The sequence below is a fragment of the Mirounga angustirostris genome, unplaced genomic scaffold (genome assembly GCF_029215605.1).
Source record: "Mirounga angustirostris isolate CCGP_5_RB_7025 unplaced genomic scaffold, mMirAng1.0.hap1 SCAF_5, whole genome shotgun sequence".
Classification (NCBI taxonomy): domain Eukaryota; kingdom Metazoa; phylum Chordata; class Mammalia; order Carnivora; family Phocidae; genus Mirounga; species Mirounga angustirostris.
Window position 1 is genome coordinate 47,194,580 of NW_026991713.1, and position 18,606 is coordinate 47,213,185.

The 18,606-nt window shown below is 36.5% G+C and overlaps 1 protein-coding gene across 6 annotated transcripts in view; it reads right to left on the reverse strand.

The window, feature by feature from the left end:
• Positions 1–18,606, reverse strand: part of YEATS4 (YEATS domain containing 4) — a 44,128-nt gene that overhangs the window by 18,256 nt on the left and 7,266 nt on the right. For 5 of the 6 annotated variants that reach the window (XM_045872989.3, XM_045872990.3, XM_064590902.1 and 2 more), the window contains exons 5-6: positions 16,255–16,347; positions 16,078–16,165 (exon numbers count right to left, since the gene is read on the reverse strand). In XM_045872989.3, coding sequence (XP_045728945.1) covers positions 16,078–16,165; positions 16,255–16,347 — 181 coding nt within the window. Of the gene's footprint in view, positions 1–8,344; positions 8,990–16,077; positions 16,166–16,254; positions 16,348–18,606 lie in introns of those variants that run through there. The other variant, XM_045872991.3, reaches the window with a different exon arrangement.

An 18,606-nucleotide genomic window follows, 5' to 3' on the forward strand; every position in this document is an offset into this window, starting at 1 on the left:
AGTATGTGTCCTTAGACAAAGCACTTGATCTCCTTGAACCTCAATTTTCTTATTCGTTAAATTGGGATAATAATGTATTCACTGGGTTGTCTTTAGCTAAGTTTGGGGCCATAAAGTATTCAGTAAATGGTAACACTTAGCATTATTTTTTTTTTAAAGATTTTATTTATTTATTTGACAGAGAGAGACACAGCAAGAGAGGGAACACAAGCAGGGGGAGTGGGAGAGGGAGAAGCAGGCTTCCCGCGGAGCAGGGAGGCCGATGCGGGACTCGATCCCGGGACTCCAGGATCATGACCTGAGCCAAAGGCAGTCGCTCAACCGACTGAGCCACCCAGGCGCCCTAGCATTATTGTTTTAATTGAAGTGTAATTCACATACCATAAAGTGTACGAGTGCCTTTTTAGTATATTCACAAGGTTGTGCAACCATCAGCGTGATCCAGTCACGCTGGATCACCCCGAAAAGAAATCTTGTACCCAGTTACTCCCTGCCCCACCCCCACCCCCTGGCAAGCCCTAATCACTTTTTTTTTCATTTCATTAATTTTTTTTAAAAGTAAGCTCTAGGCCAAATGTGGGGCTTGAACTCACGACCCTGAAATGAAGTTACATGCCCTACTGACCGAGCCAGCCCAGGCACCCCTAAGCCCCTCACTTTCTATCTCTGTGGATTTGCCTATTCTGTACATTTCATATACGTGGAATGATACACTATATGAGCCTTTTGTGTCTGGAATCTTTCATTTAGCATGTTTATGAGGTCTATTCATATTGTAACATATTATAGCACGTCATTCACTTTTATTGCTGAATAATCCATTGTACTGATATACCACATCTGATTTATCCACTCATTAGCCGATGGACATTTGGAATGTTTATACTTTTGGCTATTATAAATAATGCTGCCACAAATATTCATGTACAAGTTTTTGTTTGGACATATATTTTCAATTCTCTTAGGTATATACCTAGAAGTAGAATTGCTGAGTCACGCAGTGACTCCATGTTTAACTTTTTTTTAAATTTATTTAAGCAATCTCTACACCCACTGTGGGGCTCAAACTCATGACCCTGAAATTAAAAGCTGCATGTTCCACCAACTGAGGTAGCCAGGCAGCCCTATGTTTAACTTTTTAAGAAACTCCCAAGCTGTTTTCATCAGCAGCCACGCTGATTTACATTCTCACCAGCAATGTATGAGAGTTTCAATTTCTCCACATCCTTGTAAACATTTGTTATTGCCTCTTTTATTATAGTCATCCTAGTGAGGTGGTATCTCATGGTGGTTCTGATTTGCATTTCCCTAATAACAAATGATGTTGAGCATCTTTTCATGTGCTTATTGTCCACTTATAATTCTTCTTTGGATAAATGGGAGAAATTAAAATATTTTGCCCAATTTTTAATTGGTTCTTTTTGAGTTGTAAGAGTTCTTCATATGTTCTGGATACTAGCCTCTTTTTAGATGTATGGTTTGCAAATATTTTCCCCCATTCTGTGAATCATCTTTTCACTTTCTTGATAATGATCTTTGAAGCATAAAAGTTTTTAATGATGAAGTTCAATTTACCTATTTTTCTTTAGTTACTTGAACTTTAGGTGTCATATTCCTAAGTATTTTATTCTTTTTGATGCTGTTATAAATAAAATTGTTTTCTTAACTTTCTTTTCAGTTCATTGCTAGTGTATAGAAATATAACTGACTTTTGTATATTGATCCTGTATCCTGCAACCCTACTAGACCCATTTATTAGCTCTAGTAGTTTGTGTGTGTGTGTATGTTTCTTAGGATTTTTCTAAGTACAAGATCAATGTTATCTGCAAATAGAGATAGTTTACTTCCTCCTTTCTAATCTAGATGCCTTTTCTTTCTTTTTCTTGCCTAGCTGCCCTGGCTAGAATCTCCAGCAGACGTTGAATAGATGTGGTCAAAGCAAACGTCCTTGTCTTGTTCCTGATGTTAGGGGAAAAGCATCCATTATGTATAATGTTCATTTACATAAGTGCCCTTTATCAGGTTAAGGAAGTTCCCTTATAGTCCTAGTTTGTTGAGTATATCTCTATCATAAGAGGGTGTTGGATTTTGTCAAATGCTTTTTCTGCATCTGTTGAGATTATCATGTAGCTTTTGTCCTTTATTCTTTTTTTAAGATTTTTTTTAAAGATTTTTAATTTATTTTTTGACAGAGAGAGACACAGTGAGAGAGGAAACACAAGCAGGGGGAGTGGGAGAGGGAGAAGCAGACTCCCCGCAGAGCAGGGAGCCTGATTCGGGGCTCAATCCCAGAACTCTGGGATCATGACCTGAGCTGAAGGCAGACACTTAATGACTGAGCCCCCCAGGCGCCCCTGTCCTTTATTCTTTTAATATGGTGTATTTATTAGTTTGCTAGGGCTGCCATAACAAAGTGCCATAGGCTGGGTGGCTTAAACAACAGAAATTTTCCCACAATTCTAGAAGCTGGAAGTCTGACTGCAAAGTGTCAGCAGGGTTGGTTTCTTCTGAAGCCTCTCTCTGTGACTTGTAGATGGCTATCTTCTACCTGTGTCTTCATATGATCTTCCTAATATTTTTACAAGGACCCAGTCATACTGAATTAAGACCCACCCTAATGACTGATTTTAACTTCATTACCCCATTAAAGGCCCTATCTCCAAATACAGTCATATTCTGAAGTACTGGGGGTTAGGACTTCAACATATGAATTTTGAGGAGACACCACTCAACCCATAACAGCCTATAACACAAAGTGGTTTTTACATGTTGAAACAACCTTGTATTCCTGGTATAAAGCCCACTTGATCATAAGATCACTTAATCCTTTCTGTATGTTGCTGGATTCAGTTTGTATTTTGTTGAAAATTTTTTACAAACAGTTAGCTAGAATTATTATTCTTTATTCCTACCATTCAAAGTGCTTTTATATATGCTATTTCATTTTCCCTTAAACAGAATTCTATGAGGGTAGTATATTCATATTCACTAAAACAAACTGAGGCTCAGGAGAGTGAAGCGATTTCCCCCCAATTATAAATTTGCAGTAGTAGATAGTATAGACTGGAATCAAAACTACAGATGGGAAGAACATTAGGGGGATGAAAGAAAGCAGGATTTGGCAAGAACAAAGAGAAACTTTGGCTGGCTGGAAGTGAACAGGGTCAATTTGAATGGCATCAGTGATCTCAGTGTAAGAACTGAGGTCATCTGCTGATGTGCACAATAAGAGTAAATAGACTTATGGTTTCAATTCATGCATGTAATTAAGCCAAGTAGGGATGACAGTTCTCATTAATTTTGAGATCATGATTTGACCAGATTAGCTGAAAGGAGAATAAACCAAAGTTTTGATGACAGGGATTTGACTGTATCAGTAACAGTACATCCCTCCTTCATTCTTGGAAAGTTAGTTTCCAAGGTGACTGCCAATTCATACAATCTTGTCTAGCCTTGATGGAGCCCTACTCTGATGCTCTAGTACTATGACTGCTCAGTCAGAAAATGCTGAATTCAAATTCTACCTCTGGCCCCAAAAGGTTGTGTGACTTTGAAAGCCATTTAATTCCTGCGAGACTGTATTCCCTCATCAAATGGGGGAATTGAATTAGATGTTCTCTAAACTCCCTTCCAGTTTTATGACTCTTATTTAGAGAATAAGGGGAGTGGTGATTCAGTTCACTGGGAATTTTCAAACAGCAATGATGAATTCACTAAGGGTAGACTAAGGAATTACTGAAAAGCAATGAAGCCTAGTGTAGGATAGTGAGCAGTTAAGTCAGGCCAGTGGAAGTGGGAAAGTAGACTGGGGTGGGTCTGATCTGGCTCACAGGAGGCAATGTTCTGATAATCAAGACATCTATTTTTCCTTTTCATGTAATTTTAAACTATTTTGTTATTCTTTTTCACTCAAATGAAATGCACTCATTGCAAAAATTCAAACATACATGTACATAACATAGATAGCAACAGTCCTTATAATTCTTATTCCTATTGTTAAGATTGGTAAAAACTCCTCCAAGTAATTTTTCTCTCCATACTCTAACATATTATTTACAAAAATAAAATCATGAAGTTTTGCAAACTATTTTCCCCTCACTAACAAGTATAATCCAGATATTTTTTCATGTCAGAGCATAGAGCTTTATTCATTTTTTAAATTTTATTTTTATTTAAGTAATCTCTACCCCAACATGGGGCTCAAACTCATGACCCAAAGATCAAGAGTCACATGCTCTTCTGACTGGGCCAGCCAGGCGCCCCTGATCTGCTTTATTCATTTTGACAACCACAGAGGAATCCATTGTATCACTATAGCATAATTTATGCACATCCTTTTGATGCCATTTACCTTGTTTACAATTTTTTGATACTGCAAACAATGCTACAGTGAACATCTCCGTATATATCTTGTATATATGAATAAATGTTCCTAAACAATATATTTATTCTTAAAGGTTCAATCCCTTACTTCAATAAAAAATTAAAATGTACATTTTAGAAGTAAAATTGCTGACTCAGAGTAGTTTAGTAGATATTGCCAAGTTATCCTCCCAAAATGTTGAAGCAATTTACAATCCCACCAGTGTAGGAGACTAAACTGTTTCCCCACTCTCTTGCTAGCACTGGGCGGTCTTGTTTTTTTTGAAAATTGTTCCTATCTCAGGTACATGCAGAATTGTCAGATTTAGTAAGTAAAAATATAGGACGTCTAGTAAAATTCGAATTTCACAGTAAAAAAAATAAAGATTACCCAACTCCATCTGCCAATGGCCTGTTTCTGGTCTATCCTTTGGTATCATCAGTGATGTCTTCTCTGTCAATAGTTATCTGAAACATTTATTTTATCCTAAATGGATGAGAAATATTTAAATTTGTGTATTCTTAAGATTTGGTGAGATCAAGCATATATATTTGCCATTTTTATATCCTCTCTAGTGAACGACCTGTTCAATGGTTTGTCTTCCTTAATGATTTATAAGAATTTTTTTATATTAAGGAATTAGACCCTGTTACATAACCTAGTTTTCCTTTTGACAATTTTTTGTTATTCCCCCCACTTAGAAGTGTTGCACTTTTATGTAGTCCAACTTATTAAGCTGTGCCGTTAGGAGTTTCTCAAATCACCTGGATACCTTGTATAAATGCAAATTCCTAGCAAATCAAATTTCTGAGAGTGAAATCTGGAACTCTCTCTTTAAAATCTCTGTAGGGGATTTTCTTCCTTTCTTCTTTCCTATCCCTCTATTTTTTATCCTTCTCTTCCTCCCATCCATCCTACCAGACTTTTTTTTTTTTGAGGGTAGGAAAGGGAGAGAGAGAGAGAATCTCTCCCCCAGTGTAGAGCCCCTCTTGGGGCTTGATCTCAGAACCCTGAGATCACAACCCTGAGATCACAACCTGAAACAAAATCAAGGGTCGGACACAACTGACTGAGCCACCCAGGCACCCCCTTCCTTCCAGACTTTTATCATATCCAATCAAGATTGAAGAATTCACTAGAATTATTAAAATAAAAAATATAGAAGTAAACATGTAAACTATGCAGTTGGAAGCTCCTGTCATCTTCTGAGTGTGTATTGTGATTAAAATGACTTATTCTTTATCAGTTCTTGACTTCACGGAGAAGTAAAGTAGAATTTTAATGGTTTCTTCTATCTGAGGTTAAAAAAATTTTTATTATGGAAAATTTCAAGCATATACAAAAGTAGAAATAAAAATTCCTATTGCTCAGCTTCAAAAGTTATCAATATATGGTCAATCAACATCTAGCTATAGTCCCTTAGTCTCCTATATATAAAATTTGGATAGCAACACTATCACACTATTTAGAAAACTGAAACTTACGCTTTCACCTTCTTTTAAAAAGTGAGCTGCCTCTTTAACTCAATGAATTAATCCTTGGTAAATAAATATTCTCTTCCATTGATGAATGAATAAATAAAATGTATATCCACACAGTGGAATATTATTCAGCCAGGAGGAAGTAAGTACTGATTCTGCTGCATCATGAATGAACCTTAAAAACATAATGCTGGGGTGCCTGGGTGGCTGTCATTAAACATCTGCCTTCGAAGGGGGAGAAGAAGGGGGAAATAGAAATCAAGGGCTTGTAGAATATTTTTAAAGTTTGTATAATTCTCGATAAAATTTGCCACTTAAATGTTTAAAATTTTTTCAGATCAAACTTATAGTGTTCATTTAGACCATTTTTAGAATGTACAATTCAGTGTTTTTATATATTCACAAGATTGTGCAATCATCACCACTAATTCCAGAACATTTTATCACCCCAAATAGAAATCCCCTTCTCCCCATCCCCTGGCAACAACTAATCAACTTTCTGTTTTTACAGATTTGCGTATTCTGGAAATTTCATACAAATGGAATCATACAGTATGTGGCTTTTGTCTGACTTCTATCACTTAGCATTAATTTATTATTATTTAAGATTTTATTTGACAGAGAGAGACACAGCGAGAGGGGAACACAAGCAGGGGGAGTGGCACAGGGAGAAGCAGGCTTCCTGCAGAGCAGGGAGCCAGATGCGGGTCTTGATCCCAGGATTCTGGGATCATGACCTGAGCCGAAGGCAGACGTTTAACGACTGAGCCACCCAGGCACCCCAGCATTATGTTTTTAAGGTTCATTCATGATGCAGCAGAATCAGTACTTATTTCCTCCTGGCTGAATAATATTCCATTGTGTGGATATACATTTTATTTATTCATTCATCAGTTGATGGATATTTGGGTTGTTTCCTTTTTTGGCCATTATGCACAATTCTGCCATGAACATTCATGTACAAGTTTCTACACAAACATGTTTACATTTCTTTTGGGTACACACCTAGCAGAATTACTGGATCATTAGCATAACCAAGCTTAACTTTTTTTTTTTAAAGATTTTATTTATTTGAAAGAGAGAGACAGCAAGAGAGGGAACACAAGCAGAGGGAGTGGAAAGGGAGAAGCAGGCTTCCCGCAGAGCAGGGAGCCCGATGCAGGGCTTGATCCCAGGACCCTGAAATCATGACCTGAGCTGAAGGCAGATGCTTAATGACTGAGCCACCCAGGCGCCCCCAAGCTTAACTTTTTGAGGAATTGCCAAACTATTTTCCTAAGTGGCTACACTTTTTTGCATTCCCACCAGCAATATATGAGAGTTCCAATTTCTCCACATCATCACCAACTTTTTTGTCTTGTTTTGCTTACAATTATAGATGCTTGGTTGGTATAAAAGTGGCATGTCATTGTGGTTCTGATTTGCGCATCTCCTCATGTGCTTGGTGGCTATTTGTATCTCCTTGGAGAAATGTCTATCCAATCCTTTGTCCATTTTAAAATTGGGTGGTCTTGAGTTATAAGAGCTGTCTGCATACTCTGAAGAGATCCTACTTAGATTAAAGCCAAAACAAAAATAGAGGGCAAAACTGAGCCATAATGACCTATTTTGGACTCTTGTACTCTTGCATGCCTAAAGTCAGACCTACCTCCACGAACCAACACATTCTTGGGGGCTAATCTGACTAGAATAATGGAGGGATAATCTCTCATGTCAGGGTCCCTCAAGGAGAATGGGACTTTTCCCCATTAGTTCTTCTGGTCAATGCCCAGTCCCCACCCTATACTGGGCATCGGATAGGAGGTAGGGGAAAGATGAATGATGCCTGGCACAATCAGAAGTGCTACTTCCAATCCCATAGGGCCTAGCAGAAATTTTAAGATTATGGAGACCTTTGCACAACCTCATAATGCTTGTAAGTGCCACAACTTAAAAAAATAAAGCAACAATTACTCAAAATAACTAACCTACAGGGCAGATAAAAAGAATCAAGTGCTAGATAGTTAAATACTCTACTACAGAGAATACAGAATCCTTACATTAGATATAGGCATGGTTGCCATTAACTAATATTGTTACATGTTTTCCAAAATACTTTCCTACCTATTGTTGTCCCTAGGTTGCCCAGACAGATAAGCCCATGTGGCCTTAAGTACTACTACATGTTCCAATTAGATGAGTCCAAAAGTATAGGGCTCACTATGTGGATCTGAACAGGAGGCTAAGGAGAAAGTGGAGAAAGTAGGGGTCATCTGTGAAGCTGATACACAGCAGCTTCCTATGTATCTTTGGAAAATGTATGAGGGATTAAATATTTTTCTACGTGAAAATGAATGACACTGTGGTAGTAAGGCAGAACAACACTTAAAATATGATTTTTGCCACAATGAGTGCCAATAAGAGATGTGTGGTCACAATACAATGGAGATACATTAATTGTAATGAGAGAGCTAAGGTGCTTCATCAAAGAGAAAGAAACACATCAAGAGGCAGACTCAAGATCTGTAAACTACATTTATTGAGTACTTATTGGGCAGTGGGCACAACAGATACAAAAGAGGATGGGGACAGTAAGAACTTAAAAAATTAAATACACATGTTAATTTACCATCTAATTCTACCAGGAAAGTACAAAATTTGTACAACTTATACTTTATTATGAAATTGTGATGCCTGTCAAAAGGATAAGCTATACATACAATGCCAAAAATTTTTTTAAATTGTGCTTAACATCATTAGAATTACCCCAAAATGGGTTGATAAAATGCCTATACAGCATTCATTCTTATTACACACATATATTCACTTTAAAGATTGCTTGAAAAGTACGAATCCTTTGACCCCATTGCTGGAAATCTGTGGTCAACACCTACACGTGTCGTTTCTCTAAGAAACAGCATGGCATTTGCGGTCCATTTCTCCCTTAAAGTCACCTTATTTTCAGCTAGCTTAGTAACAAGCTCTCTTAGAACTGTTTATATGTCTTTTGTCTGATCATCTTCTTCAAGTTTCCTGATTTCATTTTTTAAACAATTTATAGTTTCACGACTTGCCTTTAATCTCTCCTTAAGCTCTGCAATTTCAAAGCTTGTTTTTTTTTTCGCAGCTTCTAATTTTTCTCTGGTTTTCACTTCAAGTTCTGCAACTAAGGAAAACATATTTTTATTGAACTATTTCATTTTTCTCACATGTCTAAGGTATGTCAGAGAGGAATAAATATGGCATTTCCTTAGGTCAGTTTCCACGATGAAATGTAAACAACTTAAGATACATTAAACATATGGAGGTGGGTAGAAAGTCTAAACTCTCACAAGAGAATCTAAGATGCTTTCTGCAACTAAGAATGAAATTCTGGCCATTCACAATTAAGATGTTAAGACATAATGTCCTTGAGGCGCCTGGGTGGCTCAGTCATTAAGTGTCTGCTTTCGGCTCAGGTCATGGTCCCAGGGTCCTGGGATCGAGTCCCGCATAGGGCTTCCTGCCTTCTCCCTCTCCCACTCCCCCCTGCTTGTGTTCCCTCTCTCGCTTTGTCTCTCTCTGTCAAATAAATAAATAAAATCTTAAAATAAAAAAAAAAAAGACGTAATGGCCTTGTTTTTCTCTCCACATACATATTAATTTGGAAATAAGGTGGAATACAATCCAAGAGACACCCAGATAATATGAAGAGCTAACTAAATACAGTGTTCTGAAACATAAGTACAAGTAAAATTTTACATAAACAAAATCACGCTGGTAAAACAAACCCCTATCTTTAAAAAAAAAAAGATAGCAATAACCACGTAGGTCTAAATTCCAGCTGTACCATTTACTAGCTGTGACACTCTAAGTTATTTATTATTTCTATGCTAATTTCTCATTATAATGATGTGTATTATAATGAGACTATAACGAACACCTCATATGTGAAAAAAAATTTTTATAACTTCTAGTTTTGTCTCATTTAGCATATTTTGTGACCTATTTCTTTCCCCCAAACTAGTCTTAATAGTTTTACAGAAGTTCTGGGAGATAATGTGCTCTTAGTTGAGCTTTTCTATTTTCTTGGTATTCGTGGAATGACTTCTACTGGTATTAATGACCAGCTACTAAAGAGGACCTAGCATCTTAGTAAGTAGATCTGTAAACTTTTATTTTTAGTTCGTATCTAAAACTTTACTCAAAAATTTTAAATGAATTAATGTACATAAAGTATCTAAGAATACTGTCAGGTACATAAAAAGCCATCCTAACTACCATTATGACAGAGAAACACTAAATATTTAAAACATTCTAGCCGGTTACATAACAAATTACTAAAGAAAGTATCATTACTGCAAAATAGAACACACCTTTTTAAATATCCCACTTGGATAGTGTAGTATTGTTTTACAAAGAAAAATGCCTACTTTTGTCCAGCAGTTCCATCTTGTGGACATTTCAGGTAATTGCTGCTGATAACTATAAAGCACAGTTGTACTTTACTGTTGATAAGATGATCACTAACTGTAAGCAGCATGGTTTGGTGTGGTGGTGGTGGGGGGAGGGAACCCTTTAAAATCAGAAAGACTTCAGTTCAAATACAACCTTGGCCCCTTATTAGCTAAATGCTGATTATCTCCTAAGTCTCCCCCAATCTGGTTTCTATTTGGTACAGTCAAAACTGTTATTTCTCAGAGAATATCTGAGGATTAAGTAATAAATGTAAAGCATCTAGCACATTAAAAACATGCAATAATATTTATTTTCTTTATGGCTGGTGACTTTCTTTTTATGATACATTTTATAATGCATGTAAAATTTTATATTGCCAAAACAATCCTTATTTTTCTTTGTAATTTCTTTCACTGCTTAATTTTAACTTTGAAAATCATTTTTGACAATATAAGTACCTACATATGATACAAAACTAAAAGCTGAAAAATGTAGATAATGTAAAAATGTCTCCTTCCACCTCTGTCCCCCCAACCAACCAGTGTTTCTTCCCAGAGATAATCAGTTTTAGGTTTCTTTGGTACCTTTCAGAAATATTTTGTTCATAGACAAGCACACATCTAAGTGTGATTTTTTCTCACCCCCAAAACAAGTGGTATCATACTATCTACACATTGCTCTGCATCTTGCTGCTTCACTTAATATTACGTCTGAAAGCCCATTCTGTATCCTACAGCTGTCTCATTCTTTTAATGGCTGCAGATGACTTCACCTAATGGACATACATAACTCATTAATCTGTCCCCTCTGATATAGAGTATTTCCATTTTTTCTTTTACACACAATGCCATAATGTGTATGCCATGAGTAATTATTTCAGTATATTTGTAGGATAATCAGTACACTTGTAAGTACAATTGTTGGGATATATGTACTTGTAACTTTGAAGGAATGCCAAGTAACTCTTAAAGGTTCTATTACTTTACAGTCCCACTAGCATTGTATGTCTGTTTTCCTACTGTATCAACTTCTCGATCTCAGTTACCCAGAAAGGTTAAAAATGGTATTTCAGGCTAAATTTAATTTGCCTTTCTCTTTTTACTACTAAGGCTGACCAATCTTTTTATGTTTAGGAGAGACATTTCTCCCCTCCTTTTTATGGATTGTCTGTCTTTCCTTTTTTTTTTTTTTTTTTAAGATTTATTTTATTTGAGAGAATGAGCGAGAGAGAGAGCACATGAGCAGGGGCAGAGGGAGAGGGAGAAGCACACCAACCACTGAGCAGGGAGCCCGATACAGGGCTCGATCCCAGGACCCTGAGATCATGACCTGAGCCGAAGGCAGACACTTAACAACTGAGCCACCCAGGTGCCCATCTTCGCTAATTTTTCTATCGCATTATTGGCCTTTTTAATAAATTGAGGTATAAGTGACATATTAGTTTCAGGTGTACAACATGATGATTCCACATTTGTATACACTGCAAAATGATCATCATAGTAAGTCTAACATCTGTCACCATAGTTACAAATTTTTTTTCCTGTGATGAGAACTTCTAAGATCTCTTAGCAACTTTCAAATATGCAATACAGTATTGCTAACTATAGTCTCCATCCTGTGCATTACATCCCCATGACTTATTTATTTTTAACTGGAAGTTTGTGCCTTTTGACCCCTTTCAGCCATTTCACCAACTGCCCACCCTCATTTCGACAACCACCAATCTGTTCTATGAGTTTGTTTTTTTTAAGATTTATTTATTTTAGAGAGCACATGTGTGTGTGAGCAGGAGGAGAGGGAGAAGGACAGAAGTAGACTCCCTGCTGAGTGCAAAGCTCGACGTAGCGCTCAATCTCAAGACTCTGAGATCATGACCTGAGCCAAAACCAAGTCAGACGCTTAACCAACTGAGCCACCCAGGCACCCCAGTTTTTTTGTTTGTTTGTTTGTTTTTTACGATTCCATATGTAAGTAAGATCATTTGGCATTTGTCTTTCTCTGACTTATTTCACTTAGCATAATACCCTCAAGGCCCATCCATGTTGTCATAAATGGCAAGATTTCCTTCTTTTTTTTTTTTATGGCTGAATAATATTCCATTGTGTATATATACCACATTTTCTTTATTCATTCATCAATAGACACTTAGGTTGTTTTCATATCTTGGCTATTGTAAATAATGCTGTAATGAACACAGAGGTGTATATCTCTTCTCAATTTTCAAGTTAGTGCTAGTGATTCTATTTTCTTCATATAAATATCCAGAAGTGGAAATGCTGGATCATATGGTAATTCTATTTTTAATTTTTCAGGAACCTCCAATTTACATGCCCACCAACAGTGCATCAGGGTTCCCTTTTCTTCACATCCTTGCCAACACTTGTATTTCTTGTCCTTTAGAAAACAGCCATTCTAACAGGTGTGAGGTCGTATCTCATTGTAATTTTTAAGTTGCATTTCCCTGAAGATTAGTGATACTGACCACATTTTTATGTACCTGTTGGCCATCTGTATGTCTTCTTTGGAAAAATACCCAAATCTTGCTCATTTTTAAACTGGATTGTTTGCTTTTTTTGCTCTTGAGTTGTAGGAGTTCTTTTATACATTTTGAATATTAACCCTTTATCAGATATATAATTTGTAAATATCTTCTTCCATTCAGTATGTTGTCTTTTCATTTTGTTGGTACTTTCCTTAGTTGTGAAGAAGCTTTTTAGTTATTGGCCTTTCTTACTGATGTGCAGGAGCTCTTTATATTTTAAAGAAACTAGTCATTTGTGATAGGAGTACAATATTTTTTCATGGCTTGTCTGTCTTTAGACTTCGTTTAGAGTGCTTTTTTTTTTTTACTATGCAACAATTTTTATTCCCTTTCTCCCTCTCTCTCCACATCAATGAAAAAACATATACTGAGTGAAAGGCACTTTGTTAGATGCTGGGGTGAGGTAGATGATAGACAAGAAAGAAAAATGCAGTACAGTGTCATAGGGAGCTATGAGAGCAGACTGGATTCATACCAGTGTGAAAGGGTGTGTGTATCAAGGAAGGCTTCTTGGCAGCAATAAAATCTGAGCTGAGTTTTAAACAATGAGAAAGGAATTAGATGGATGAAGTGGACATCACAGGCCCTGGAAACAGCACATACAAATCTGGGAAACAACAAGGAGTCAGGTACAATGGTTAATAGGTAGTTTTAAATTGAGTCGGGAAGACCTGATCCAACTTATTTGTCAAAAGGACAACACACACTATAGATTCTTGTTGTTTGGTTTGGTCATTACACTTTATTTTCTGACCAATCGTAAGACTGCAAAGGGCATGATGTACTTGGAAGAAGAGCTAATTAGCAATGAAATCATAAGGGAAAACATTTAAAAATTTCTTTTAGCTTGTTTCAGTTTTCCGCTTCCTATATATTAAGTGCTTATATAAGGAAGAAAAATTTGTTTTAAATTTCTAAGTTAAGCCTCAATTTAGAGTAAATCAATCCAAAGAGAAATTATTATTTTTGCAAGCCAATATAACTTACTGGTTAGAAGCACAGACTGTAAGGCTTTTACAGAGATAGAACAGCTTATCGATAGAACAGATAGAACAGCGCAGATTCAGGTTAAATCCTGGCTCTACTGGGTGATTTGAGACAAGTCATCAAATCTCTCTATGCACTAGGGCCTTTATCCACAGAATGGGGCTATAGTAGCATCCTCCTCCTAGGGCTGTTATACCCATAATTCAGTAAGTTCAGAAATGTAAAGCACTCATCGAGTACACAGTAAGCTCTCATTAAGTGTGTACTATTGTTTTAATTATTCCTACATAAAATACTTTATTACACAGACTAATTTTATTAGTAGTATAATAAAATATACTAATAATACTAATACTAATTTTATTATTAGTATAGTTTTATGAACTTTTAAAGATTTTTTTTTTTTTTTTTTTTATTTGAGAGAGAGAATGAGATAGAGAGAGCATGAGAGGGGGGAGGGTCAGAGGGAGAAGCAGGCTCCCTGCTGAGCAGGGAGCCCGATGCAGGACTCGATCCCGGGACTCCAGGATCATGACCTGAGCCGAAGGCAGTCGCTTAACCAACTGAGCCACCCAGGCGCCCTAGTTTTATGAACTTTTAATATGCTTCACAAATGTATTCTCTGACGTGATATTTAAAACTCCAACCATCTCCTCCCACCAAAGGTGTTCCCTTCCCTGCTGTTTTTCTCCATATCACCTAATTACTAACTTACACTTTACTGTTCTATTTATTTAATATCTGCCTTTCTCTCAATAGAGTGTAAGCTTCATGAAGGAGGGATTTTTGTCTGGTTTGGACACGGCTCTACCTTCTGAACCTAGAATAATGCCTGGTATATAACTGGTGCTCAATATATACTATAAGAAAATGAATGGAAGATCAAAGAACAACTTAATGAATGCTGACATAAATGTTAACACAAGGATGGCAAATAGGTATCATCTTGAGTACCAACTGCAAATGACTGGCAGTAGCTGCACGGAGTGATGTGTATGGGATTCTGACGCCATGTTAGCTTAGAGGGAAAATATAACGTGACTGATTATCAGTGTGTCATTCTAGTATTCACCACCCCAGCATTAATCTGAAACTATGTAAAATGACACAGGTTAAACAAAAAGAGGTAAGCTAGTTCACAGTACAGTAGTCCCCCCTTATCCATAGGGGATACATTCCAAGACCCCCAGTAGATGCCTGAAACCATAGATAATACTGAACTCCATACAGACTATGCGTTTTCCTATGCATACAGGAAAGACTATGATAAAGTTTAATTTATAGATTAGGCACAGTAAGAAATTAACAATAACTAGTAAAATATAATAATTATAACAATATACTGTCATAAAAGTTATGTAAATGTGGTCTCTCTCTCTCAAAATATCTGATTGTATTGTACTCACCCTTCTTGTGATGATATGAGATGATAAAATGCCTAAGTGGTGAGATGAAGTGAGGTGAATGATGCAAGCCCTGTGACACAGCATTAGGCTACCACTGACCCTCTGACAATGTGCCAGGAAGAGGATCACCTGCTTCTGGACCACTGTTGACCCTAAGTAACTGAAACCTTGAAAAGTGAAATCATGGATAAGGGGGGACTACTATGTACAAAAGTATACAGTTGACCCTTGAACAACATGGGTTTGAACTGCATGGGTCCACTTATACATGGATTTTTTTTTTCCCCCAGTAAATACAGTGCAGTACTGTAAATGTATTTTCTCTTCCTTATAACTAACATCTTTTCTCTAGCTTACTTTATTACACAGACTAAAATATATATAATATACAAAATATGTGTTAATTGACTGTTTATGAATAAGGCTTCCAGTCAACAGTAGGCTATTAGTAATTCAGTGTTTGGGAAGTGAAGAGTTACACAGATTTCTGACTGCTGGTGGGTTGGGTAGAGGACAGTGGTCAGCGTTGTTCAAGGGTCAACTGTAATTATGTTCTGCAAGGTTCTTCCCAGATTTTATTAGCAAAGACTAGTAAACAGAAAATGGTTGAGTGACAGGTTAAGCAAGATTAGTGAAAAGCTATGCTTAAATGTAACTAGGGAATAAAAGACAGTATTTCAGAGAATGCGAGAGGCTACTTTGTGAACAATTTAAAACATCCTTCTTAGAGGTTCTATAGTAATACATATTTTTTTTTAACTCTTAAAAAATTTACCTTTATATATCCTTAGAAAAAAATTTAATAGTCACTAATCCCATAATCCTTTCACCATTATAGAATACATTATTTTTCAGAATTAATTATGAACTCATGGCACTTACATTCTGTTTCATGCTTATAGGCTCCTAATGTTAGCTGGCGAGATGTTGTTAATAATTGTTGCATCATTGCTGTTGGGTCTTGAAATATCTAATGGGATAGAATGAAAAAAAGCCCAATAACTTCAAAGTTCTACAACTTAAAATGCTTTTAAAATTCTCATTATAAAATCTCCTTACCATTTCATCATAGAACTCTGAAACCACTGTCTTTTTTCCCAGCATTGCATTGGTGTCTGACTGAAACAGCTTTAATAAATGATAGAGGGTTACCTGTGAAATAAAAATAGATGTCACATCTGTGCAAAGGTTTTCATCATCGTGAGACATCATGATTTCTGTAACTGAATTAGAAAGTAGAATTAGTTAACATGTCAAATTCAGGATCTTATCTCAACTACAAGTTACTGTGTGGCAAATCACTCATTCTGTACTTTTATTTTCCTATTAGGTATTATTATCTATCCACATCTACTAAACATGAATGTTTTAAAGAGGGTAGGTATGGATGTTAGAAAACATCTCTACAGAGTGACAATGTAGAAAAATGACATAAAATACAGCTACAGAGATGCATGGGAGTAATTTTAGAAAAACAGAAAAGAATCATTGTGGTTTTCCTAGGGAAAGGGCCAGAGGTAGGGGAAAGAAGATGTTATGGGTTGAACTGCGTCCCCCTAAAAGATACGCCAAAGTCCTAACCCTCAGTACTAGTAAATGTGACCCTTATTTGGAAATAGAGTCTTTGCAGGTGTAATAAAGTTAAGATGGGAGTTATTAGGTAAGGCCCTAACCCAATATGACTGGTGTCCTCATAAGAGACACAGAGACAAGGAGGGAGAAGAGCCAGGGGACAATGGAGGCAAAGATTTTAGTTATGCCACCAAAGCCAAGAAACACCTGGGGCTACCAGGAACCAGAAGACACAAGAAAGGTTCCTTCCCTAGAGGTTTTGGAGAAAGCATGGCCAATGCCTTGCCTCCAGAACCATGAGAATAAATATGTTGTTTTTAGCTACTCAGTTTGTGGTGCTTTGTTATGGCAGCCCTAAGAAACTGATACAGGAGACCTGTATTTTTTACTTTTAAAATCTTTTTTTAAACCATGTGCATACCTTACTTTTATAATTCAAGAACAATTTAAAACTGCGTCATAAAACTGTCCTTCCTTGAATTTACTATTGAGACACTTAGAGGCATTCATGCAGATATAGACAATGAAAAACGTCAAGACAGATGTCCCTAATTTTGAGGGGTGTTTGAAGATTCTTAGAGCAATGAAAATGCCTAAACTAGCCACAAAGATATTTCTAGGAATAAAAACCCAATTTTAGCATTTTGCTTTTAGGAACAATCATTCCTTTTATAATGGTTTGATCTATAATCTATAATGGTTTGATCTATAGATTTTTAATCTATAACCGGGAAACAGAAATAAATCACATACTACCTGTGTCTTTCTTTTATATTTTAAATAAAACTTCATGACTTATTTTAAAGAGTCAACAATTAAAAAAGTATAATGGTTTCATTATACTAAAAGAATATGACAACAGTTTTTGGGTAATAAAATCCAGGCCTGTGTAGATCTATACAGAAACCTATTCAATAAATTAATCACTGCAGAAGTACAATAAGCACTCTTTCCAAGAGTGGACTTTGAGAGTTGTCTCACAGAAGGTTATATGATATAATTTCTTTCAGAGATTTATTTTCCAACTGGGAGTGGTGGATAGGACAGATGAAGAATAGATAGGTAAGGCAGCACATTCTCAAAGTAAAAATGAATTCCAAGCAATCTTACAAAGTTAAAAAGAGTTTCTGCCCTACTAGCATTACTGATTTCTCTTCCTTCTCTCTCAACATCTGCTGTATTTCTGTATTCTATTCTCCCTAATAGACTCTTTCCATTAAGGACAGGAGCAGTATCTCATCTGGAGCAGTATCTCATCTTTGTATCCTACCCCTTGAACAGTATCTTGGCAAATAATGGATATTTAATAATTTCTTGCCAGATAGAATATAATGTCTGTTGAGAGTATTCTAGAAGGAAAAAAGAATAATAGGAGATCTGAAAACCTTATCACATGGAAAACATTTAAATGAGCTATAGATGTTATTCAGGAGAAAAGAAAACGAATGTATGAAAGGTTATCAGTAAAAAGTTCAAGGAAGCTTAACACAAACTAGAGCTTTCTTAGCACTAGAACAACCCCAGTTTCACTTAATGACAAAAGTCAATAGTCTTTCTACTGGAGACAGTAAGCACAAACAAGGCTCTCATTTAAAAGACTGCCTAAAGGAATTCCTACGAAGGAATAGTATGGCCTATACCTATGGGTCCTAAATCTTACTGCGCACCAAAATCACCTGGGTGATTTTGAGGGGTGCTGGCCCCTCTCCAAACCTACTAAATCAGACTCGCCAGGGGATGGGGCCTAGGAGTTTGAATTTTTAAAAAACAACTCAGATATCTCTGGTGCAGTCCACTAGGAACTAATTCTCTGAACTACAGGCCCAGGTCATAGTCAGC